Source organism: Orcinus orca, chromosome X (assembly GCF_937001465.1).
Source record: "Orcinus orca chromosome X, mOrcOrc1.1, whole genome shotgun sequence".
NCBI lineage: Eukaryota > Metazoa > Chordata > Mammalia > Artiodactyla > Delphinidae > Orcinus > Orcinus orca.
Window position 1 is genome coordinate 130,872,397 of NC_064580.1, and position 25,383 is coordinate 130,897,779.

At 63.5% G+C, this 25,383-nt stretch overlaps 1 protein-coding gene across 3 annotated transcripts; it reads right to left on the bottom strand.

The window, feature by feature from the left end:
- Positions 1–1,099: 1,099 nt before the first annotated feature.
- L1CAM (L1 cell adhesion molecule) lies at positions 1,100–25,178 on the bottom strand. Of its 3 annotated transcripts, none has more exons than XM_049705060.1 (29): positions 25,070–25,178; positions 15,595–15,786; positions 12,927–12,941; positions 12,222–12,327; positions 11,777–11,979; positions 10,698–10,820; positions 10,438–10,608; positions 10,080–10,191; positions 9,766–9,950; positions 9,494–9,625; positions 9,222–9,365; positions 8,418–8,529; positions 8,141–8,307; positions 7,895–8,051; positions 7,555–7,679; positions 7,301–7,411; positions 6,874–7,071; positions 6,617–6,687; positions 6,220–6,442; positions 5,498–5,613; positions 5,083–5,284; positions 4,871–4,993; positions 4,587–4,760; positions 4,369–4,488; positions 4,085–4,240; positions 3,441–3,575; positions 3,014–3,086; positions 2,901–2,912; positions 1,100–2,347 (listed from the first exon to the last, which is right to left on the bottom strand). In XM_049705060.1, the coding sequence occupies exons 2-29, from the start codon at positions 15,668–15,670 to the stop codon at positions 2,116–2,118; spliced, it is 3,774 nt and encodes a 1,257-aa protein (XP_049561017.1). In that variant the 5' UTR covers positions 15,671–15,786; positions 25,070–25,178; the 3' UTR covers positions 1,100–2,115. The 3 variants fall into 3 exon arrangements, with proteins under 3 accessions (XP_049561017.1, XP_004286478.1, XP_004286479.1); XM_004286430.4 differs by lacking the exon at positions 25,070–25,178 and adding an exon at positions 15,952–18,256; XM_004286431.4 differs by lacking the exons at positions 2,901–2,912; positions 25,070–25,178 and adding an exon at positions 15,952–18,256.
- Positions 25,179–25,383: the final 205 nt, after the last annotated feature.

Consider the following 25,383-nt stretch of genomic DNA (forward strand, 5'->3'; position numbering starts at 1 on the left):
GGGCGGTGCGGTCAATAGGGGCAGAGAAGCCGGACAAGAGCTGGAGGGGGGCGTGGTGTTAGTAGTGGGTGTTTTTAGTGATGGAGGCTGTTACAGCATGTTTGCCCGTGGACTGATCAACAGGGACAGAAAAATTAGAGATACAGAAAAGGCAAGGTGGGCTTCCCTGGTGGCGCAGCGGTTGAGAGTCCGCCTGCCGATGCAGGGGATACGGGTTCGTGCCCCGGTCCGGGAAGATCCCACATGCCGCGGAGCGGTTGGGCCCGTGAGTCATGGCCGCTGAGCCTGCGCGTCCGGAGCCTGTGCTCCGCAACGGGAGAGGCCACAACAGTGAGAGGCCCGCGTACCGCAAAAAAAAAAAAAAAGAAAAGGCAAGGAAGGCATAGCAGAACAATCGTTGATGGGTCCTGGTGGGGCGGGACCCAGTGCCTGGGTGATGGGCTGACCTCAGACTTCGGCTCACCCACGGGGGCCGGAGGACAGAGCGTTCAGGTCTGGGGCTGGGGCTGGGGCTGGGCAGGGGGTGGGGGGAGGGGACAGAGTTGATGGTATGAACGTGGGCAAAGACGGCCTCTTCTGGTGGTTTCTAGTGGCTCAGCTAAAGATGAAACCAAGGCCTCGGCTGAGTGCAGAGGCCAGTGGCTGGGGAGCGGTGCAGGAATCCGGCCTGGGAAAGCCAGGGAGTGAACCGACGCAGAGATCCCCAGGCTGTCCCTGTGGGTCCACTTGCGGTGTTTGGTCACTGCTTTAGAGGGCTGGGCAGCCCTGGGGCCCGAAACCGTGGTGACAGCCTAGAGCTCAGCTCCCCTGGAGGCCAGTGGGAACGAGAAGCAGGCAGCAGGGCCCCCGGGGGCGGAGAGCCAGGCCTGGCGGGGCAGGTGGACCGCAGTGTGCAGCACGGTAGGGGACAGGGTGTTCGGTAAAATGACAGCAGCTCCTCTTTGTTTCCAGGTTTTTATTTGCCTTTTATAATTCTGATATTTATGTACATATATATATAGACTTTTGCTTTTTGTAAAGGGCTCATCCACAGACCGAGCAAAGGCATATGGGGAGATGGGGGCTGCTGGGCGGGAGCGCAGCAGAGCCGGGAGAACCAATCTTTCCTTTTTTTTTTTTTTTTTTGTCTGTTTTTATTTTTCCTGGGATGGGATCATCAAAGCTAATTGCTATAAAACCTAGAAACCACCTAGAGACTCAGACATCTGCCTACACACTAGTGGCATATGGGGAAAGGGCATGGGTGCAAACTTTCAAAGTCACGGTGTATTTACATCCCAAGGTGGGGCTGGGGGAGGCTGAGGAAGGGAACTGTTCAGACTGGGGGCGGGGGCGGGGGGTCGCTAAGGGGTCCTGGGGTGCGGTGGAGGCTGGGAGAGGCCAAGGTCAGGGGGGAGGAGGTGTGCCTGCCCCGCACCTGGGCAGTGACGGAGGCCACTTGGATGTCGTCTGGCGGGTACCAAAGGCAGCGTGTGTATGGAACTCCTGAAAGCCGGCCGCAGGGTGGGGTGGGCCGGGCCGAGTGCGACACCGGCAGGTGGGACTCTGGGCTCTCCAGATGGCCTCCTCTGCACCCATGGCCAGCCTGCCCAGCTCCCATCCCAGTTGGAGCAGAGATGGCAAAGAAAAGGGAGCAGATGGTGGGGACACTGTGTTCTGTCCCCTGTCCCAGCCAGGCTGGCCAAGCAATGGCTGGGGGTGCAGGTGCCAGCCGTGGTCCTGAGGAGATCCCACCGGGCAGCATCCCCGCTTCCTCTGCCCTGACCACAGCCTCTCTCTGCCCAAAGGCCGGCGAGGCAGCACCTGAAGGCTCCTGATGTGTGGGTGACTGGCCCCCGAGCTGGAGTAAAGCAGTGTGTGCCCAAGAAGGGGTGCAGCTGGGTTTTGGCAATCGAGTGGGGACCAGGCAGTCAGAAGGGGATTAGAGGCAGTGAGTTCCTCTTCTCTGCCCCCGACTTAAGCCTCCCTCGGGCTCAGGATCAGAGGGCCGGGCCACCGCCTGGTGAAGAGAGGGAGGGGCCTCAGTCCCAAGGTCAGGGACCCAGCACAGGCCTCGGACGGGGGGGCTTGGCCTCTGAGTCGGCTGCGGCCTGGCCCTGGGCTGGCTGGACCCTGCTACTCCAGGGTCCCTGCAGGGTTGATGGGGGAGGCGGCCCCTGAGCTGTCGTTGCCTCCCGCCGCCTCCTTCTCCTTCTTGCCACTGTACTGGCCGATGAAGGAGCCGTCCTCGTTGAACTGCACGTCCACACTGCCCCCGTAGTCGGCCAGGCTGTCGTCACTGCCCAGGGGCTTGATGTCTCCGTTGAGGGATGGCTGGCTGCTGCCGAAGGCCTTCTCCTCGTTGTCACTGCAGGGGGAGGGCAGAAGGGAGTGGGAGGCTGCCCAGCAGTGCCCGGCAGGAGCTGGCAGGTGCTGGCCTGCAGAGGAGGCCTGGCTGGGGGCGGGGCAGAGCCCCAGAGGCCTGGGTTCCGCTAGTCTTCCGTCTTCCGTCTTCCGTGTGCTCTGAATGTACTGGGGCAGAGGCCCTCCGCCTGGACACACTGCCGGGAGGGCAGGTGGCACAGCACGAGTGGGGCGAGGCTTGGGCGTGCCCTGGATCCTGGGGGAGGTGGGGGGCTCGCGGGGCCTGGCTCCCATCTGCAGACGAGATGGGCGGGGGTACCTGTACCGCTGTGGCCCCGGCAGAGCCCAGAGAGTGGCAGCTGGGATGGGGACAGGCAGGCCCGGGAGCTGAGTGTCAGCGTTGGCTTCTCCCTGAAATAGGGAGCTGCCGGGCCGGAGAGCCGGGGGCGCGCAGAGGCCTGGCAAGCAGGGGCCGGTGGCACTCCCGGGCACACGGCGGCCATGGGAGGCCCCCGGCCCTGCAGTCTAACAGCATCTCCCCACCCGCCCCGCCTTACCTCTCCAGGGACCTGCCGGTACCCCGCAGCACGAAGGAGAGAGAGAGAGACGGGGTCAGGCCTGAAAGCGAGCAGCTGGGCGGCCCATCGGCGCCTGCCCCCGCCCAGCTCACCTGTACTCGCCGAAGGCTTCGTCCTTCATGGGCCGGGCCTCCGAGTCCGCCTGGGTGTCTTCCTTGTCCTTCACTGCAGACAAAAAGAGGGCCCAGCTTCTCCTCCCGCCCAGCCTCCACCGGGCAATGGGCCTCGCCCCAGGCAGGGATGCAGGCGAGGCTGTCCCTCTGGGCCCTGAACGCTGACAGCACCCTGTTTCAGCGGCTCTCAGGAACCGACAAGCCTTCAAGGGTGAACTGCTCGCCCCCCGTGGGCCTGGCTACCACGCGCCCCGGTGTGCGCAGAAACTCCCCTTAGGCCTCCTGCCTGCCCCCAACACGCCCACCCTATCCTGCCAGGGGCTCCCGGGACCAAGGAGAACTCGCAGGAGGGATGAACGGGGGCCCTCGGCGACCATCCTCCCTGAGCCCTGGGGTCAGGAGTTACCTGAGTACTTGCCACCCTTGCTGCGCTTGATAAAGCAAAGGATGAGGAAGATGAGAAGCAGGACGATGATGGCGCTGACGAAGCCGATGAACCAGCCCTCCGTGGCAAAGCCGGCGGGAGGGAGTCTCACTCGGCCTGGCAGGGACAGTGGGAAGGAGAACGAGCCCAGGCCCGGGGTAAGATGCTGGGTCCCGGGCGCTGCAGACCCACCACCTGAGCCTGCCCCCCCCACCCCGTTCCCAGCCTTGTGCGCGGGCTTCCCTCAGAGCCTCTAGTTCCATTGGTCCACTCCCGACCCCTCCACCCCCGGGGACCGGGCAAGGGCAGGTGAGGGCCAGGCCCATGGACGCCAGAGGGCCCGGGAGGAGCGATAAGCTGGGGCGAAGCGTGCTTGGAGCTGAGGCTTGCGGGGGACCCTCTGCGGGACAGGGAGGAGGACCTTCTGCAAAAGTGGTTGCCCTGGCAACAGTTCAAACAGAGGATACAAAAAGGGATCGTTCCAGGGACCCAGACTTCTCCATCCTGGGCCGCGGGGCACCCAGGTACTGGGAGGAAGAGCCGAGCCGTGGCCTGGGGCCTGAGGTGGCTGTAGCCTGGCCGGCGACGGAGGGACGCTGACCAGTCAGTGCCCGAGGCTCCCTTACCAGTGCCGTTGGTCTTCACGGCCATCTGGTGCAGAAGAACCCTCTCCTTGAGCAAGTGGATCTCGTAGTCGGTGTCAGGCTGCAGGTCCCACTGCGTGTAGGAGCTCTGGTTGTAGCTGACGTACTGCGGCGGGAGATGAGCGCCCAGCTTCTCATCTGTAGGGGTGAGAGGGCAGCAGGGGTGAACGGGAGGGCCCGGCAGCACCCTGGCTCCACGCCCCCCCGCAGCCCCTCTGGGCCCTGAGCCCCCTTCCCCCTACTACAGGGTCCCCTTTTGCGCTCACCCCCCAGGGCTTTGAACCAGATCTGGAACCCGAAGTTGCACTGGCCCTCCTTGGGGACCCAGGAGACCACACTGTAATTCTCGCCAGCCATGGCCGAGATGTTGCCAAAATCCGGGGTCCCTGGAGATTGAGAGAGGGTGTGGGACCTCGAGGCAGCCCCTGGGCCGCCCTCGTGGGCCCGGCTGCCTAGCCCCCCGCCTCAGCCCCCTCCAGCTCACCAGATAAGGCCATGGTGCCTCCTTCCCGCACGATTGCCTCTCCAGGGCCCTCCTTCGTCGTGGCCTGGAGCTGGAAGCGGTACCGCAGGTGGGGGCTGAGGTTCGTCAGGTTGTGCATCCGCAGCTCAGGGTCCGGGAGGTCGAAGGACAAGTGCTCTTTGCCCCCATCATCCACTGCGAGGACAGGCGAGGAGTCGGCTTTGGCCGCCAGCACCGCCCACCCCCGGCTCCCCTCCACCTCCCAGCTGGGCTGGGCCGAAGCTCCGGGCCCACGACACACGTACGAGGTTGGTAGGAGAGCACGTAGCCCGTGAGCACGCCATTGTGGCTGAGCGGGGGCTGCCAGTGCAGCAGCAGGCTGGTGTCCGACTGGCACTCCAGGTGCAACGCCTCGGGGTGTCCAGGAACTGCGGGGCACGGAGACCAACGGCAGGTCGTCGCCCTGGCAACCCGGGTGGGGGGAGGGCGGGGCAGGGGTGCAGGGCGCAAAGCTCACCTCCCTCGGGGGTGCTGAAGGTCATCTCGCTGGCGGGCCCCAGTCCCCGGCCATTAAAGGCCTGCACCTCCAGATGGTAGGAGCTGTAGGGCCGCAGGCCGCCCAGGATGGCGCTGGTGCTGTTGGCAGGCACCAGCACGTGGCCTCTGTGGACGTGCCTCTTGCTGTGCCTCCTCTGACTGCCCTCCCACCAGTACGTCACCTGCAGGCGGACAGGAGACCCCGAAAGGGCAGAAGGCCTCTGCCAGTGACCCTGGGGCACGTGTTCCCTCCTGCCCTCCCAGGGGAGCCTTCCTTCCAACCTGAGCACTTCCGGGAGAGCAGCTGGCAGAAGCCCGCCCCCAACCTTGTCACTCCTGGTAGCCTCACCCCTCACCCCGGGGATCTCCCCAGCCCCTACGCCTCGGACTCTTACATTGTATCCCCGGAGGTGGCCCTTGACCTGGGCTGGGTCCACAGGCCACCATCTGACCAGCACCGTGCTCGAATTGAGGATCTTGATGCCTTCCAGCTCAGGGCTTGCCTGGGGGTCTGGAAACGGCCAATGACACGGATGAGGGCCTGTGGCATCCTGCGGCCAGCCCAGAACCCCGCCCTCCCACAGGGGGATGGCGGCTCTGGATGCGATATGAGGCGTGGGCAGTTTGATGAGCAGGGCGTTCGCATGGTCTCAGGGTGTCTCCCTGCAGACTGTTTATTAGTCGCGAGAGAAGACGGTAACTACGCCGAGTAGTAACTAGAAAAGACCTTGACTGGATGACCAAGCTTAACATCTGGTAACGCTCTACATTCAAGGAACGGACAGAAGCAGGATACCTAGACCCCATGCAGGATCCTGAATGGGACCCTGGACTGGGGTGAAGACACCACTGGTCCATACCACGGGGGTACCGGCTGCCACCCAGATAGATGCAAAGTTATAGATGCCAACTTGCTGACGGTAAATTTCTTTCTAGATCTTCATGACGGCACTTTGGTCATGTAAGGAAACATCCTTACTCTTAGGAAATGCACTACTGTATATTAAGAGGTAGGAGCTGGGCACCTGGGCGGATCCCTGAGGGGCTGGGGGGGAGTGGGCCATGCCGCGCACGCAGGCTCCACCCCTGGTGTGGGCGGGGCCAGCCCAATACTCACAATCCTCCCCAGAGTAGCCGATGGTGATCTGGGGCTCCGGGCCCTTGCCCTGGCTGTTGACGGCCTGGACCTTGATCTCATAGGGCACAAAGGTGGAAGTGTTGGACACCACCAGGAAGGGGTCGCTCACGATCTGTTCCTGCCAGGCCCCCTGTGTCTTCTGAGGGCGCCACTGCACGCGATACTGAACCTGGGGGGCATTCCAGTCCATCCACCGGAGCGGCTGGAGCGGGAGAGCAGAAAGGGAGCTGGTTGGCCAAGAGCCCCGTTCCCCGACCTCTGATCCACTCCCCAGCCCAGCCTCAGGTCCCTGGTCCTTAGGACAGCCAGGGGGAGCTGCAATATCTGGGTGCCAGTCTTACGTCTGGGGGTGAGCTCAGCCTAGGGGCCGCCTCACCTTCCAAGTGATGACCATGTTGTTGGTCTCGTTTCCTTCCCCCTTCACGTCCACGGGGTTCTTCTCCGGGGCTGCAAAGTAATGTGTTAACACATCAACGCTGTGGGGCTCCTGCTGAGGCCGTGAAGGCCCAGGACCAAGGAAGCAATGAGCCGTTCTGGCCCTGGAAGCAGAGGAGCTTGGGCACGGTCATTTCTCTAGACTCTCCTTGCAGAGCCCAGGGGGCCCGGCGCCTGAGGCCCCGCCCAGGTGCTCACCTGCTTCTGGAGTGAGCACAGTCTCCGAGGCTGGGCTGGGCTCCCCAGGGCCGTATTTGTTGATGGCAGTAACTCTAAAGGTGTAGTGGACATAAGGCGACAGCTTGAGGGTGGTGGAGGTCTGGTTCCCGGGCACCTTGCCCAGACTGTGCCACTTGTCAGGCGCCATCTCCTTGTCCTCGAACTCAATGTCATACTCTGCCAAGAAGTGGGGGGCAGTGACGGGGCGGCAAGGTCTGGCCCTCCCTGAGGAGGGGAGAGGGCGCCCCAGGCGACTGGTGTCCTCGGGCTCCTGCGAGCGACCCGGAGCCCCCGAACACAGGTGCGTGCTTCAGTGAGCCGGGCGGCCCCGGAGCCGCAGCTCTGGGAGGAGGGTGGGCCCGCCAGGAGGGAGGGCCAGTGGGGCGCCACGCTGGGGGCCTCTTACTCTCAATGGGGGCGTTGTGGTCGTCAGCGGGGCTCCAGGACAGGCGCACCTCGCTCTGCTTCAGCAGGTGGCGGTCAGACAGCTCCAGCTGAGGCACGGGGCCGGGGCTCCCTGAGGGCCACAGAGGGTGGATCTCGGGCCCACTCACAAGCCGACCACCCCACCCCCCTGCCCGAAAGCGCCCTGCACTGTAAGCCTGGGCTCCCGTGCCCCCACACCTCTGGGCCACAAGCCTCATACCACGCGGGACTCACCCACCACCAGGAGCCCTGCCCTGCTCTCCACCGCGTCCAGCTTGGTGCTGGCCACGCAGCTGTAGTTTCCCTGGTCGCTGTAGTCCAGGCTGTGGATGACCAGGCGCCCGTCCTCTATGAAGTACCTGGCGGGGGTGGGGGGCACGCGTGTTCTTCTGCTCCCGGCGGACCCGCTACTCCCTGCCACCTGCACTCTGCTCGCCCCGCTCCCCTCTCCTGCCAGAACCTTCCCCCTCAAAGCGGGGCACCCCCCCCCATGGATGAGGCCAGGAGGTCTGGACGTCCTGCCTTTCCCACTCTTCCCCCTTCCACCGAGCCCAGGTTGGGGCTGGGCCCGCACTTGTCACTGTCCCCAAGCTCCTGGAGGTCGCGACCATCCCCGCGCCAGGTGATGCTGTGCTGCAAGGAGGGGTCAAAGGAGGCCTGGCACGTGAACGTCACTCGCGAGCCTTTCTTCTCGATCGCGCTGCGGGGCCCCTGTGTGATCTGAGTGGCATCTGAGGGCAATGACGGGAGGGGAAGGTCACTCCGGGGTCCCCCAGAGACCCTGACCCCCCTCCTGGAGGGGCTGCTGATCACATCGGACCTTTGACCTGCAGGTTAGCCACAATGGTCACGTTGTTTTGGTCATTGGCAGCCTGGCAGAAGTAGTGGCCGGTGTCATTGGCCTGGAGGTCTCGGATGCCCAGGGTCCCGTTGGTGTAGGGGAAGAAGCGCTCGTCCTGCAGCACTGTCTTTCCTTCCCTGTCCAGCCTGGTGCGAGCAGGGCAGGCCTGGCTCAGATGCCAGTGGGCTGGGCCCCCGGCCCTCCCTGGTTCCCTGGGCCAGGAGATGGTGCCCCCCGCTAGGGTTGGGGCACTCACCACTGCACACTGGGCACAGGGGCTCCAAAGGCCTTACACAGAAGGTAGGCGGTGCTGCCCTGGACCGCCATGTACGTCTCGTTGTCTGGGGTCAGGATCTTGGCCGGCAGCTCTGAGGGAGGAGACGTGGCAGGACTGAGGGTCGGGCGGGCACCCACGCGCGATCAGGAGGCACATGAAGGGGCTGGCGGGGCAGCTTCTCCCAGGAGGGCTCGCAGCCTCTGGAAGCTGCCAGTGACTTCCAGGCGTTCTCAGGCCCCCGAGAGCCCTGCCCATCTTGCTTGCCGGCACCCGGCTCTGGCCCGCGCCAAGCTGAGCCTCTCTCGGCCTTAGGACACGCCAGCCCCTCCGCCTCAGATGCACCTCCCGTCCCAGCCACCCATGTCGTACCAATTATTTGAGGTCCCCCTGACAGTCTACCTCTTCCCAAAAGCCCCCCAGGCCTAGCCCCCTAGTCCTCCCCAAGACTCTGGGAGAGGAGCCGCTAGGCTGGCCTCGGGCACACCCTGGCCAGGGTGAGCCTCTGCTCAGTGACCTGTGCTGCACCAGACCACTGTCTGAGGCTGCTTCTTCACCTGGAAATACCGACAAAGAGCCTGCCTCTCCTCCGTGATCCCCACGCGCTGTTGGGAGGAGGGGCGGGAGAAGAGGGGAAGGCTCCCGAGAGGAGAGAGGGAGCCACGGCGGACAGAGCAGCCGTGGGCTGAGTCAGTGTGGTGGCCCTGCCTCGTGGGCTGCAGGGACGGACTGGGGGCTACGAGGCAAAGAGGCGGCGGCGGCTGGGTCCAGCTGGCTGGCACTCACCGATCACGTAAATGTAGGCGTTGGCCAGCAGGAGCCCGTGCCGGTTTCGGGCCTCACACTGGGTCACCATCGTGTCACTGGGCTGCACGTTGCTCAGGATCAGGGCTCCATGGTGGATCCGGTACTTCTGGTCCTTGGCCAGTTCTGTGTGCGCAGAGGTGGCCCGCGGGCCCAGGGCCAGAGCAGTGAGCCACGCCAAGGCCGCTGCTCGTCCCCGCCGTCCCCAGGGCTCCCCAAGCTCACGCCCTGTCCCTGCCCGAGGCCCTGCTCACCCTCCACAGGGATCCCATTGATTCTCCAGGTGACCTCTGGTTGGGGCCTGCCCTGCACTTGGCAGTCCAGGCGGGCAGTCTCTCCCGGCCCGTACAGATGGCTCTGGGGCTTGTGTAGCCAGTACGGGGCAGCTGCGAGGAAGGGGAGAGCCGCCCTGAGCCCGCAGCCTGCAGCCAGCTCTTGGCCCTGGCCCAGACCCTGCCCACCCCTGTGACAGTGAGGGCTGCATTCTGGGCAGCCTGAACGGGATGAGCCGGCAGAGGCACCGTACCCTCCACGGTGACGTAGTAGGCATGCTGGTCACTGCCCAGGGAGTTCTCAGCCAGGCAGCGATACTCGCCGTCGTCCTCCTCCCCCACGTTCAGCAGCTGCAGGGTCTTGTTGTGGTTCTGGTAGGTGACTCGGTCAGCCGGCATGGGGCCGCTCGGGCGTAGCCATTTGATGGTGGGCGTGGGGCTGCCCGGGGCCACGGCGCACGGAGGCCAAGGAGAGAGCACAGGGGAGAGAGGACCAGGCCACTCAGCCCTGCCCCGGCAAAGGCTCTGCCCCGCCCCGTCCCGCCCCTCGCAGGGGGCGCAGACTCACAAGCCCTCGGCGATGCACTCCAGGGCCAGCGGCTGCCCCTGCAGGGCCACCAGGTGGGTGCTGGCGTCGGTGGGGAAGAGCAGGCGCGGCTTCCTGTCCATCATGCTGTTGGCTGTGAGGACACAGAGCTGACTGCGGCGCGGCTGACTGTTCCCTCCACCCACGACGTTCCCAGGCCGGGTGATCTGGACACCCCAGCAAGCCCCCAGGGCTGCAGTTTCCTCCTCGCCCTCACCACCCGGGGAGGCACCCGGGGAGGCGTTTGGGCCAAGCTGTCTTCGAGGAATGCCGGGGTGGCCTGACTGATGGGATGGGCCATGCCTGAAGGTGAGAAAGCAGTAGGGCCTTTGGGACTCACTGGCCTTGACCCGGAGGTCAATGGGTTCCTTTTGAATGATGGTCCGGGTGCCAGGGAAGTGGGCATGGCAGATGTAGTCTGAGTGGTTGTCCGAGGTAAGCACATTGGCGAAGTAGAGGTTGCCGTTCTGCCCCATGGTCACCCGCTCGTCCTGCTTGATGTGCAAGATCTCTGCGGGGTGGGGGAGGCAAGGAGGCAGAGGTCAGGACCCCCACCCAGGAATCACACCCACTGACACCCTCCCGCTCGCGGGCACCCACTGCTGTTCATCCAATAGATGCGGAGCGGCTCCGCGCTGGGGGGCGGGTGGCAAGGCAGAATCACCGACTCCCCTTCCTCCGCCTCGACGGGCCTCACTGTCTCCTTTGGCCACTTGGGGGTACCTAGAAGGGACAGAGAGACTGGCACTGTGGGTCTCAAGTCTCCTCCCGGCCAAGGCAGAGCAGGGGAGAGGAGGAGGGATAGCCAAGGGGGTGGGTCAGAGGGCCAGGCCGTGGGGAAGTTCACGTAAAGCAGGCAGACACTCTGGGTCCTTTTTGGGCTCAAGGCAGAGACCGGGCACTCCATGCAGAGGAGAGGACGGGCAGGAGGCCGGATGGCTGCGAAGGGTTAACTCTCCACAATTCTCAGCTCCCACCAGGAGGACAGGATGAGGGCGGGTGGGGGAAGGCTGAGGTGCAGCGGTGGGGGGAGGGGAGCTGCGGAGGGATGCTGGAGTTACAGACCCTTCCATCATCCTGACACAGAAACCATGGCAACGGTTCCCAAGGTAACTGGAGGGGCAGAGAGGGGAGAGGAGTGCAAGCTCAGGAGGCAGAAAGCTCAGGGAGGATGGAATGCAGAGGGAAACCCCAGGGAAAGGGCGACACAGATAAAGACAGAGCCAGAGAGCAGGAAGGAGGGAGCTGGAGGGGCCAGGTGAGAGGCGGAAAGCAGCGGGAGAGGAGACGGAGCGATGGGGGAGGCGGAAGGAGGTGACCGAGAGTGGTAGAGAGGAGATGGTAATTCGGGGATATGGACGGGGCGGAAGCCAAAGCCCAGGTAGTGGCTCAGACAGGCTCAATCCTCCACCCACTCAGTCGGTCAACAAGTCCAAGCCCACGCGCATCCCCCAGGCGGCAGGCCCCCGAGGCCAAGAGGGCGTAGAGCACAGAAGAGAGGGAAGGGGAGATGGAGCCGACCAGGAAGAACGGAGAAAGTACGAGGCAGGGAAGGAGGATGCGGCTACGGGCACACTCATCAGCCAGCTGAGGCTGGACTCTCACACGCGCTCCCCAGGCCTGTTTGGGGACCTTCTCACGTGCCCCAGGCCCTCCCCGGTCCCTGCAGCGCCTCGCACCCTCGGCCATGAGCTGGATCTCGTGGGACATGGCGGTGCCCAGCTTGTTGCTGGCAAAGCAGCGATAGGTGCCCTGAAAACTCTGGGCGAAGTTGCTGTTGTTGCCCGTGATGGTGAAGGAGCCAGAGTGGGGGGCCTGGTTCACGGTCACACCCGGCTCCTCCTTGGGTTTGAAGAGGACGCCGTCCCGAGTCCAGCGGAACCTGCGGGCAGAAAAAGGCTCAGAGGCCTGAGGCCGGGAACCCAGGACCGCGGCTGGCACAGGCCACGGCAAGGCTGCAAGCCGCCAGGGGCCCCGGGGACGGGCTGAGGCAGGGCGAGGACCAAGGGTGACGAGGGAGATCTGAGGTGTGTGCTCCCAGCTGTGGGGAGGCCCTGGGAGACACGAGGGCTGGAGATAAAGTCAGTGGTCAACCCCAGGGCTTAGAGGGTGAAGGTCACTCACTGCACTTGGGGTTTGCCGCTGGCCTCACACTTGAGGCTGATATCATCTGTGGGGAACACGACCACGCGCCGTGGAGACTGTTCCGTGATGACAGGGGGCTCCATCGCTGGGGACAGGATGGGGACAGTGGTGGTGAGGGTGGCCTCTGGCGGGCAGCGGGCCTTAACCCCTGTTCCGTGGTGAGGGAAGCGGGGTCTGGAGCCTTATAGGCCCCGCGGCAATGGGGTTGCGGGGAGAGGAGGGAGAAGCTGGGCCCAAAGCTGCTGGGGCGAATGCGGAAGGAGACAGAATAGAGAGAAGACGGCACTAAAGAAAGAAACCAGAGGGGACAGATGGAGCCAAAGAGGAGGGCAAAGAGTGTGAAAGAAAGAAAAGAGAGACAAGGACAGACACAGACACAGACACAGACACAGACAGAAAGCCAAAAGGGAGAGAGGGGACCAGAGGGAAGGGGAGGCAGGAAACCCCGCGGACACAGAACAAACGTGTCCCCCAGGCACCCCAGGAGACAGGAGGGAGGCTGATGCGGCCTCCAGGCCTCCAGCACGGGACCCAAGAACCAGAAAAGACTGCAACCCGCGCAGGGGACACGGCACACAGGGAGAGCTGAGCATGTGCAGGAGAGGGGGAGGGACGCGCCGACACCCCCTCTTTTCCTCTCTCCTTGGCCTTCTGGGAAACACTCCCACCCTCCCCGCAACTTACCGTGGTGTCCTTCATCTGAGAAATCCAGGCAGCAAGGGAGAGAGGGAGAGAAAAGCTGACATGCCGCCCCAGCAGGGGCCCTGGCAGGGAAGAAGTAAGTGCGCGGGGAAGACACCCCTGGGGGAGGGGAGGCCGGGAGAGGAGGTGTAACGTGGGGACGCAGCTCGCATCACCAGTCAATGCCCAGGGGGAGCCAGGCCTCGGCTCCAGCACGCAGGGAGAAAGACATCCGCGACTTGAGCGAAGAGTGTGCTTTGAACAGACCCTTGCATCTTCCTGGCAGGCCTGCAGAACTGACCCCCACCCCACGCAGGATGCCTCAGAAGGCTGGGAGGCAGACAGTCGTCAGCCAGGGCGCCCTCCCCTGCTCCAGCCCGCTTCCCTCCTAATCCAATTAGCACAGCTCAGTGTTTTCAATTACCCAGGCCCAGTCTTCAGAGCCCAGCTGCCCCCTCCCCTCCAAACCCTCCCAAAGGCCCTGCTGAATCTGAGTATCCATTGCCTGCAGGGCCGGCGCCAGCCCTCATTTTCTCCCCTTCCTTCCTCTCAGCCCGCCACCAAGCTCCCTGGAGCTGAGGTCCGAGCTACGGCCCCCAGTGCCGCTGGACTCAGCGCAGCACTGGCCAGGGTGGCTGTGAGGAGGGGAGAGAGGGGAGGGAAGGGTGGAGAGCAGTGGGCTGCCTCTGAAGGCTTTGTCTCTGCCGAAGACCTCAGTGTAAGGGCCCCCAGGAGAGAAGAGGGGCTCCCTGGGGACACTGCGGAGAGGGCCCTGCGCTGGGAAGGGGCCGGTGCAGGCAGCCCCAGAGCCAGAGCCAGAGAGAGGGACGACAGGCTGGGGAAAGCAGGGAAGGAGACAAAGGGGCCTGGAGTGGCCGGGGAGGGAGACAGCTGGAGGACAGTTTCCAACAGGGAGGCACCAGGCCGCCTGCCATATTGTATTGGGGTCAATAACAAGCGCCCGCCGGTGCCCAGGGCAGCCTCAGACTCGCCGTGCTCTTCGAGCTACTTCTCTTTCCTCTACCCTCCTTTCTCCAAATTCTCCCTGCGCCTCCACACACAGGTGTAGCGGGGCAGGCGGACGCCCAGGGCAAGGCCTGGCAGCGACTGAGAGGAGAAGGACGGGGGAGGAAAGCACGTGTGTGGGAATGTGGAAGGTGGGAGTCTGGGCACGTGCGTGGATGCTGCAGGCTGAGCTGCAGTGACTCTGTGCGCATCCGCTCATGCGTCTGTACTCGGGTGTGTCTCGCCGGAGTACATCTGGAGGCTGTGTCCCGGCTTGCATCCAGTGTACAATTTTGTGTTGCACACCCACTTCTGTGTTTGTGTGCATGACTGTGTTGCTTTGTGTCTAAACTTCTCACTGTGTGCCTCTCGGAGTCTCTGTGCCTGGGTGGGTACGGGTGGCTCGTCTGCGTCTCCCCACGTGCTTGTCCGTGTGCATCCGCAGCGGGGGGAGTGGCATGGGCGTGAGTGCATGCACCTACATGTGTGTATCTAAGGAGACATCCCGGCCTTTCTTCCCATCAGCCCCTCTCCACCTCCTCCAAACCCTCACTGTCCCCCAGTGCTACGTGCTTTCCAAACCCACCTCCCTCAGCCCCTGTCCCATTCCTGGCACGGACAGTCCCCACGTTCAGCCCAGGGCTCATCTCTCAGTGATGCTGGCCTCCTATAGGTCCAGGCTCAGAGACAAAGATGGAAAGGTGAGGGGGGAAGGGAGTGGAGCTACCGAGGAGACTGCCCCTCACGCAAGCCCAACAGCCACTCACAACGGTGTGTTTTCAGGAGAAAACATCGTCACAGTAACACACATTCCACACACACACACAGGTACATGCACACACGACCCACTACAATCCAATGTTAACAGTCAAATACCTACAGACCTTCACAAATGTGACCAGTAAGTAACGGTTATACTGACTCACAAACTTACCCACATAGGAGATCAAGCTCACACTCGGGAATACCCACACTTAGTCCATGACACCTCACGCATCTACAAATACATCCAGACAAAAATAACGTCTGGCCAACTCACAAGCATACACAAATACTCATGTTCGTTCAGTCACAACCTTCCAGCCACACTCCGCAACACCCACGCACCTACCCGTGACCCCCCCCCCCGGAAAGGTAATACTCCAACAGCCCCACCCCCAGCCCCACCAAGTAACTACACATCAAATCGCGAGGGCCCAGAAGGCTAAGGGGTCTGTTCCTGTCCCAGTTCACAGAAAGGGCTACCAAGGGCCCAAGATAGGATTACCCAAGCCAGAAGCCGGAGCGAGGCTAGAGCGAGCTAGCCGAGGACTGGGGATGGCCCCATTCACCTGCCCGCCCCATCCTCGGAGGAGGGGTGGGGCGGGCCGAAGGAGAGCGCGGAGGCCGGGAGGAGGAGGGTCCAGGGCCTGGCCCGCTGTCCGTGGTGCTGAAATCTCACCAGCCCTCCCTCACCTCTGGTCCCTGTCCGTGGTACTGAGATACCCCGAGTCTTCCACCCTGTCCTTTCCAGAGGTACTCAGCGTCCTGGGTACCTCTTGTCCACTCCCTGCCCAGGAAAGGAGGGGTGAGGGGCCGGAACCGGGAGAAGGTGAAGAGGTAGAAGATAAAGAGAAGCCCAGCGCGGCGGTGAAGGGAGGCGCCGAGGCTCCCTCCGGTTACTCACATTCCTCGGGGATCTGGATGAGCAGGCAGGGGCTGCACAGGAGGAGAGGCCACAAGTACCGCAGCGCCACGGCCATCTTCCCGGCGGCGCCGGCGGCTCGGCGCGGCAAAAGCCGGCCGGGCTCGGCTCAAGCTCCGGCCAGAGGGAAGGGGGCTGGTGGGCGGCTTGGGGAGGGAGCCGGGGGTGGGGACACTGCGAGAGGGGAGGAGGGAAGGGAAAGGTAAGGGAGGAGAGAGAACGGACGGATGTTAGTGACTAACATCTGGGCGAGCCTGGGCTCCTGGCCCCGCCCCCAGCCCCGCCCCCGGCTGTCCGGCTCCTCCATCCCTCCCTCCCCCCCACCTTGGAGAAGGCAACCTGCAAGAGACAGCAGAGGCTGGGGCTCCAGTTTGCCTTTCATCCCCTTCCTACTCTCTGTCTGTGCCTCCTCCGCCAGCTGCCTCTCCAGCACCAACTTGTTGCCCCGATCAGCTCCCCTGGGCATGCCACAGGCTGCTCTGTGCATGTCATCCTCGTGTGCGACTCAACACCCAGCAAGCAGATGCCTACGGGCATGAGTGGGGATGTGGGTCTGCACGTAGCCAGATAAGCACATCAGCATCTTTGTGGCTGTGTGTGTCCACCTTCATCTTCTCACGAAGGGGGATGCACTCATGAGTGGGTGCGTGCACGCGGAAGTATATGTGTGTCTCGTGTGTCTGTATCTCTGGGGGATGAATCCTCATGTCTGCTATCTCTGTTTGCACACACAAGCATGCCTGCACACATATGTAGAGAACTCATCACCGTCTCATTGCTGTGGGTTTCAGAGCCAACTGATCCCCGGGTGCTGTTCAGGCCTAAAAAGCTGGTGAGGGGCAAGGGGGACTTGGGAAGTGGGAACAGAGAAAGAAGGAAAGGGGCCCAAGAAGGCTGCATTTCACAGAACAGGCTGAGGAAAAGGAAGCCTGCCCTCAATAAGTGGCAGGAGGGAGGCAAGGAGGAAAGCACCTCCCTGCTGTCCCTCAGGCTCCTGGGGGGACAATAGAAGCGACTGTGGCCTCTCCCCTTCCAGATGCTCCAGGCCAGGGTCGGAGCAGGGGTCAGGAGAAGCTCTGGGACAGTGTTTCTGACATCTCGAGTGTCTGGCAAGCCCACCTTCCGGGTCTTTGTCTGAGTCTTCAGGGCTCAACTGATACATGTGTCCACCGCAAGCCCAAGTGATGCCAGCTATATGCACATCCCACCTGCGTGCGAGAAGCCCCAGCGACTGAGGGCCCGGGGGAGGGGGCTTCTCTGCCAACGACTAGAAGAGAAGACACTCCCAAGAAGACAGACCGTTTTGACTGCAAACAGGAAGAGGTGTGAGAAAGAGACAGTGGTAAAAGTGCAAGAAGGGCAAGAGCTTGGAGGCTGGGGCCTGGGCCTGGATGCCTTCACCAAGTCCATCCCGGGCATCCTCGCTGTGCCCAGCCAGGGCCTTATCAAAGCGCGGGCCAAGCCTCAGCCAGAATGCTGAAGGGGTGGGTGGGGAGGCCTGGAACGCCATGCTAAGACATCCAGTGTGTCAGGAGGCAACCAGAAGCCACATAATGGTTTTGTGTAAGGTGACCTGAGAAGGGTGAATTCAGCAGACGGCCTGGGGACTGGGCAGGGAAAATGGACGGCGGCGAATAGCAATTAGATTAGACCCAAAGCTGGAGGGGGAGGGGGAGAAGCACCAGCGTGGGTCGATGTGGACGGGCTGAAGGCCAAGAGAAGGACTCGGAGGGTAAGAAGTGGCAAAGGCGTGGCCGATTCCCAACTTGCAGGAGCCAAGCTGGGGCCCAGAAAGGAGGGGCAACAGCGGACCCGTTCTGCCCCCACCTTCCTCCACAAAGCCCGTGCGAGCAGGGTGGGCCCCTGCAGCCTCGGCCTCGCTTTCAAGGCCTGTAGGAAGCAGTAGGAGACCCAGATCAGAGGGCAGGTGATCAAAGGCAGCCTTGGGAGCTCTGCGCGCTCTGGTCTTAGGAGGGGGAGGGGAGAGAAACGAGAGAGAATCTCAAAGGCGGATGAGAGGAGACCAGAGCACTCCCTTGGCTGGAATGATGACGGCTGTCTGTCCCCAAACTAGGTTCCCAGAATTGGGTTTGGCGTGTGTACCCCAGTGTATATGCAGGGGATATATGATGCTGCCAAAGCCCCTGGTCCCCACTCTCTGCCCCATCCCAACACCCCACAGTCTCACACCCAACCTCCTTTAGTCCCTGGTATTTGCCACCCAGCTCACCGCCTTCCCAGGCACTCAGAGGCGGAGAGGCCCCTGACAGCTGGGAGGGGCTCTGCCTCCTCCCGTCCCACTGCTGCCTGCCGGCTCTCGGATCTCTCCCCATTCCTCAGGCAACTACAGAGCAAGCAGCTCAGGTTGCCAGCTCGGCAGGCCCCCACCCCCCATCGGCACCTCCAGGGGCAAAGGAGGCGGGGGAGTGTTCCACAAGCTGGTGTACAGATGGAGCCACGGCCATGTCTGCAAAGCGGGGGCAGGCTGGGGAGGACTGAAGGGTGACAGACAGGGTGAGAAAGAGGCAGGAGGGAGCAGGAGAGACAGAGAAGTAGGGCTGGGGGAGGGAGGGCAGGGAACGGGAGACAAAGACGGATGCTGGACCACCACAGCAACCACGATGGAGAAATCCAGAAACAGAGACCCAGGCAGCGGGGAAAGGAAGAGAAGAGGGGAAAGGAGCACAAAGGATGAGACAGCTGCAGAAAGCACTGATGAGAAATGGCCAAAAGAGGAAGACTGGGGGCAGGGGGGCGGGGGGGTGTGCGCACGCGCGTGTGCACACCTACGCGCAAACCCAGTGGCGCTTCCTCGGCATCCTTGTCCCTGGGGGGGGGGTGCCAGGCAAGAGACAGGAAAGGAGGAGAGGAGGACCTGAGTCGGGGGAGGTGGACTTCTTGGGCTTGGAGCTGAGGTCGGACTGGAGACAAGCAGGAGGCAGAGAAGCTGCGAGCCAGGACCACAGACACACATACAGAGCAGCACGGCCCTGGCCACTTGTGGCACTAGGGCAAGGAGACGGTTATAGACAAGATGAGCAAAGCCACTGCTGGCCAGCCCTCAGGGAGCAGCTGGGGATCCCCACAGGGGAGGAGGGAGAAGCACCCAGAGGACCCCAGTGACTCCCTCCAAGATTGCTGTTGGCATGGAGAGAGCAGCCGCCTGGCTGACGGGGTGCCGATGCGTCCATGGGCCGGCACAACCGTGAGTGCCCACGTGCTGGGGGAGGAAACGACCAAGGCAGGCCGAGTACCCATCCTCTCTGCAGGCCTCATGCACACTCACGGGGGCAGGGAAGGAGAAAGGGCGTGGCGGGCTCTGAGGTGGCAGAGCCAGCAGGGAGGGGCTCAGTGGGACCCTAGGAGAGCGCCAGCCCTGGGTCCCGCGGCCAGTCCTCTCCTCTGGCCTCCGCCCTCTGACCGGGGGCTGGGGGACACTTGGGAGGTCGCGGAGCCAGGCTGAGACCTGGGATGGCTGCTTTCTTCTCTGTGCACACACACACCCTGGGAACCTCCAAGGGTGCCCTGTGCGTGCTCGCTGCACACAGGCCCACCGGCTGCCAGGTCCTGCCTGGAGTCCTCTCTGCCCCTCCCACCTGAGAGAAATGCACCTGCCCAAGGAGAAGTCACAGGCAGGTAGCCCAGCCCGTCTGTTCCGAGTGGGGGCAGCGCTGGGGGCTCAGCCCTGGTATGTGAGATGGTCAGAGTGTGAGTGCCAGGTCCACGTACTTGTGGGCTTGTGGGGGCACTTGGGGGCACCTACGCCTGGGCTGTCCCCTCAGCAGGGTGTATATGAGGGCGTGGGTGTCACCTACACCCCAGGCACTGTGTTCCTTTAAGGCTCCTCCTCACGCGCCCCCCCAGGCTGTGGCTGGCGGGTTTCCATGGAGATGGAGCCAGCTCCCTCCACTGGCAGAGATGGGGGAAAGCTTGCCGCAGCCTAATGGGTTATTGAGATAATACATAAAAGAGGCTGCTGGGTGGGAGCCCCCAAATGTACGCGGGGGCCCCGGAAGCCCTCGAGGACGGCTGCTTAGTCCTCGGTGCTCTCTGCCCCGCCCCTCCCTAAGGGAGAGCGCGCCCTCAGCCCCGTTAAGGCTGCGGTCTCCAAGGCAACGGCAGCTCACCTGTAATGGACCATTCTCCTTACAGGATAAGGAAGGGGCGGGCCAGAGGTTAACCCTTTGTGGGAGAGGGGAGAACAGACAGTCTCCATTGAGAAAGCAAGGGGGTATCTCGCCATCGGCAGCCAGACAGACATTCCGCCCCCCTTCCCTATTTTATTAACTGAATTCGCAGATAGCACTTACCGCACACCAGGGACTCTTCTAAACACCCCTACACGCATTACTCGTTGAATCCTTAAAATTACCCTGGGGACGGAGCAGTATCATTATCCCCATTTTACAACTGAGGAAACTGAGGCCCAGAACCGGAGCACCATGTCCAAGGTCACGCAGGTGGCACTGATGCTCAGCAGGTACGGGGTTCTAGGTGGGGTGGGGGCGCCCAAAGCCGCCTAAGACAGCTCGGGCAGTTAGCTGGCCTCTCGGCGCCTCAGGCATCCCAACATGTATGCCTGCTTGCGTTCGCAGAGGGCCAGGGCCTGGGCCCCTGGGGAAGGGCCTATTTGCTAGGCAGATGGCAGGCAAATGCAGGGGAATCTTGGGAGGAGGCCACGCGGAAGTAGGATGTGACCCACATCACGCCTCAGCGCAGGGCAGGAACCACCCTATCCCTCAACGCCCCCAAGGACTCTGCACAAGAGAAGGCAAACAGCTCCAGGACAGCCAGGACAGCCTGGGTTTCTTGCCCCCCTCCATGGCTGTGCAGAATCTTGGGTCGCTCTGACTCCTTTCTCAAAACCAAAGGCTCCAGGGCCCCCTCACAGAGCACTTGGCTACCAGGGAGGCCCCCCTCTCCAGACAGACCTTAGGCACAGCACGGACTCCCTTCCCGTGCAGAAGGGAAAACTGAGCTCCAGTGAAGCAGGGGCCAAATCTCCGGCCTCCCAGGCCCCTAGAATGCAAGCACTGTAGCCAAGCTGCCCATGCGCGGTTGGGGAAATTGACGCCCACGGCCTAACAACCGTGCCCTTTCACCCCCTCTAAGCCCTCCTTCCAGCTCTGCAAAGTGCGCTTAGAACAAGATCTGAGAAGTGAACCTGGCACCAGCGGGGGCTTCAGGGGCCCGGCAAGAGGGAGCGACATATGTCGGCTCCTATGGGCCAGCAGGGCTTGCCCCAGGACCCAGAGGAGAGAAGGAAGGCAGTGCGGGGGAGGGAAGGTGCCAGGCAAACAGAGAGGTGGGAGGGGCCCAGCCCGAGGCCCACCCGAAGCTGCTCAGTCCTGCCGGCCCTGGGACACCTGGCCCAAGTGAGGGGGGCAGGGGGCGCCTGGAAAAGCTCAGACACTGCCAGCCCCCTCCAGCCGCCTTGGGGATCCCCATTCCAAAGGGTTAAAGAGCAGAGGGGGCACAGGAAGCCTGGGAATGGACAATGGAGCCTCTGTTGCTCCCTGGGCTTCAGCATTCCTAAGGCATGAACGCAGGCGGTCAGAGGAAGGGCCAGAGGGCACCCCCCTCAGCGGGAAGCCCCACGGTCTTACAGGGAGACACTGCGGCCTCCGCAGCCACCACCAGCAGCCCCGCCCCTTCCCAGCACAGGATCAGTGCGGGCACAGGAGGATCTGTGTGCGCACACTCTCACCAGCACACACACACACACACACACACACACACACACACACACACACACGATTGCACACATGCAACCAGATGGCTAATGCCCACACGTGCGAACAGGAACACGGGACGCCATGCACACACTCCCACACCCAAAGCCGCCCCGCGCAAACCCCCAATCTGCCTGGCTCTGAACACTTCAGAGGGAAGCGTGGCTCCCGGGGACTCATCACCTCCCTTCAAGCTCCACCATCAGACTGGCAGGAAGACGGCCTGGCTCAGAAGGGCCCCTCAGCGTCGGGGCCCCTGAGCCAAGCGCGCAAAGCCCAGGACACTGCGCCTTCCTGCTCCACCCAATCCGGGGTCATCCCAGGGGCTGGCGTGAGCTGCCGGCTGGCAGGACAGCGGCCAGGCCCTCCCCCCACAGCTTCATGGCCTGGGGAGAACACGGAAGGGGGGCGTAGGCAATAGCCTGCGGCCTCGGACGGGGTGGGGGGGCACTGGACAAAGAAAAGCTGGAAAGACTCGAAGTCCGTCCAGACCCTCCCCGGCTCCTCCCTCTCTCAGACCACAGCCTCTAGGAAGCCACAAAGATCCTGTTGATATCTGGGGAGAAGGTGGGCTGGCCTTGCTAACCGCCAACCGCCTCCCCCAGGGTCCTCTGCTGGTGGCCACCAGGTGCCCCCTGTACACCTTCCAGGTCAGACGAGGCCCCCACGGGAGGTCTGGGCCCAACCCAAAGGCCTAGAGTCCGGGGGACGTGTGCTGGGTGGCGGTCACCCCCGTGCTGAGGTGCAGAGCCCAGGCCGACCTTGGGCTTTAGGAATCGGGGCAGGGAGAGCTGCAGAGAGAGAAGATGGACAAAAGGGGAAGTGCGGAGATGGCGACAAGGGCATCCAGGGAGGGGTGGGGCAGGCAGAAGCAGGGGAAGGAGAGGAGGGCAGTGCTGTGCGAAACTCCAACAGAGCAGGGAGGAGAAAGGTGACAGTGTGGGAGTGGAGGTGTAAAGAGGCAGCTGAGAGCAAGGCGAGGGCAGGGAAAGCAGGACCGGGGCATCCAGGACGGGCCAGGTCAGCGAGCAGGAGGGAGAAAGACTGGGGGGGGTGGTAAAGCCCCCCCTCCAGGGACCTCAACCCAGCCTTCCCAATTATGAGAGGAGGGGCAGGGCAAAGACAGCAGCCCAGTGGTCTGCATCACAGGGTGCGACAGAGCTCCTGGGATGGCGCTCCGGGTCGCCACTCACGCCCACAGAGGGGGGCCTAGTGGAGCAGGGCACTTGGCTGGGATGCCCATCTTGGCCAACCTTTGCCCAGGGCCCCCCTTTGCTCCATTCTCCCCAGAACAGGCCCCTCCTAGGCCCAGGGCACCCCTGGGAAGCAGCCCCCCATCTCACTCCAGACCTGTTTCAACCTTTTGCCCCAAGAAGGGGTTGGGGGAAAGCTCCCCTCACACGTTCGCCCTGACTCTCCGGAAGGCAGGCCCGGCAAGGCAAGGCCACTTGCCCCGCTGGCAGAAAGAGCGCCCCAGGAGACGTTCTGTCCAGCTGCAGCCATTTACACTGGCACCAGGGACCGTTTGCCTTGAAAGGGACCTTGGAGATTAACGAGTCCACGCCCCATGTGATAACCAAGAGGGCCGAGACTCAAAGAGGGGAAAGGACTGAGGGTCCCATGTCGCTGGGCTGGGCAATGGTGGGTGTGGCACACGGGCTGCTCCCCCACCCTCCCCAGCTGGCCTCGCCCGAGTGCGCACCGCGGAAGGCATCCGCCCCAGCAGGGCAAGAGGCTGATGGGGGCACAACCTCCATCCCGGCCTCCCCTTTCCCTGCGAATAGTCACAAAGGAAAACAGAAAGCCAGTCCACACCCCCTGAAGACAAAGACGGTGTTGGTCCAGTTTGTTACTGGCTTTTCCATAGGTAGCCCCGAGCCTGGTCCAGGCAGGCACCTGGCAGTGCAGCTGCCCAGCGAACGCCTGCCCGCCCCGTGGGCCACTGAGCTCCTGGGCTGGGAGGAGCTCCTTACTGCGCGCTAAGCGCCGGCTCCAAGCTTTGCAGGGGGCTGGGCGCTGGGCGTTGGGGGAGGAGCCTCTTGGGAGTGGGTTGTAGCAAAGCAGGGAGACTGAGGCTGGGGTGTGCTGAGCAGGATTCTCCCTCGGTGAACCGATCACCCAGGATCCTTAATTTCTTTTGTTCTTTTTTGTATATTTCAATCATACCACAATAAGATGTATCACTTTGGGGATCGCACACACACAAGCATAAATAAGTACGAAGAGAGAGGCTAGGATGCAGCAAAGAAAGTGTCCAGGAGCCGGGGACGGGTTGGGGGGCGTCCCCAGCCTCAGCACTGACAAGAACTTGCCATGTGGCCACAGATTCACTAAGGCGCCCCCCGAAAGCTAGGGGGCCCATGGGTGCATGTGTGGGTGTCGCATGGGCGCTGTGCTGAGAGGCCAGGCCAGGCTGAGTCCCATCGCCTGCAGCAAGGAGATGGTCAGAGGAGACAGGCCCCAGGCCGCCCCCTGTCCCAGCCACCTCACAGGGGACAAGTTCTTGGGAAGAAAGGGTGACTCTGGCTTCTTCACCCTCGAGCCACGTGAGTCAGCAGCGATGGCACCGAGCTGCCCAGAAGCCCCTGCCTCTGGGTGGAGTTAACTGGAAGCAGGGCACCTACTTAGAGGGGGGTGTCAGGCCCCCCACTTCTTGAGTCGGGGCAGATGGCCCTGGGCCTGCCTTCCTGAGACAGGCAGCGAAGGGCTGGGCTCCAGATACACTGTAGGGGCAGCAGGTTGTACTAGGGGCTCTGCAACCCCTGCCAACCAAGAGTCCCCCAAAATTTTCCCTAGGAAGGGGGAAAGAGGAATTGCAGACCCCTCTCATAACCAGACAGCGACAGGAAGACTTGGCAATGGACGAAAGACCTGCAGTGGGCAAGGCAGGGCCCCAGGAGCTGAGGCCCTCCCTTCGTCGTCCCCCTACCTACTGGGCCCACCTTCTACACTCATGTGCGCAGCCGCACCCTGCTGGGTGCCCAGGCCAGCCTCACTTCAGTGCGCCCTTTCTTGGCCACAAGAGCCTGCAGAATCTGCGGCTCCAGAGGCACCCCACGTTCCAGGGCAGGAGACTCTGGTCCTGGTGCAGGCTGGGAGCGTAAGCCCGGGGAGTCCAGGCTGGGGTTTAGAGAGGAGGAGAACAAAGCCCCCCTTCCCACCTTGGGGCTGAGGGCCAGGCAGGGCCCAGCCCAGTTCCTTCCCCTGCCCCCCACTGCAGGGGCAGCCTAGTCTGACCTCCCCCCAACCGTGCTGGCAGCTGGATTTTCGGCCAAACAGGACTCTGGACTGGGGAAGGGGGGCAGCCACGCCCCGGGCCACACCCCACGGCGGCCGATGGGGGGATGGGGGTCACGGCCCCACCGCGCTCCCCTTCTCACCCACTCACACACCCGGAGGGACGTGCCACCTTCAGCCCCCGCCAGCCCGCACAGACCCTGCCTGACTTCCCCCAGAGCATCCCTCCCCGGGTCGGCATTTCGGACGCCGCCCAGGTACTCTTCACCTGTCGGGCTCCGGCGCCCGGCCGCCTTTCCCTGCCCCGCTGCGCTCCGCGGGCCCCGGAGCCCGGTGCCCGGCCTGGGTGGGGCTCTGGCCGCTCCGCCGGTGGCCGCGGGCTGGTCCGGGTGGGGCTCCCCGCTTTCGCCCCCGGGGCAGGGCTGGGACGGGAGGCTCGGGGAGCTGCAGGCGCGGCCCGGGCGCGAGGGCAGGCCTGCCCGCCTTACCTGCGCTGCGGCCGCCGCTCGGGTTACCCGCCCAGCCTCCGCACTCGCCGGCCTCGGACCCGCCGCCCGAGCGCGTCTGCGATGCTGATGCTGCGGCGGCCGCGGCGCCGGGGCGGGGGCGGGGCGGGGCGGGGCGGGGCGGGCGTGCGCGCAGGGGAGGGGGAGGGGAGCGCTGGGGAGGCGGGGGAGGGGAGTGAGATCACCTCCCCGGCCGCCCGCCCCGCCGCGCCCCTCGTCCCGGCGGAGTTGGGCTGCCGAGGCCGCCGGCACGGGGAACCGCGGCGACCCCCTCCGGGAGGGAGCTCAGTGGGACC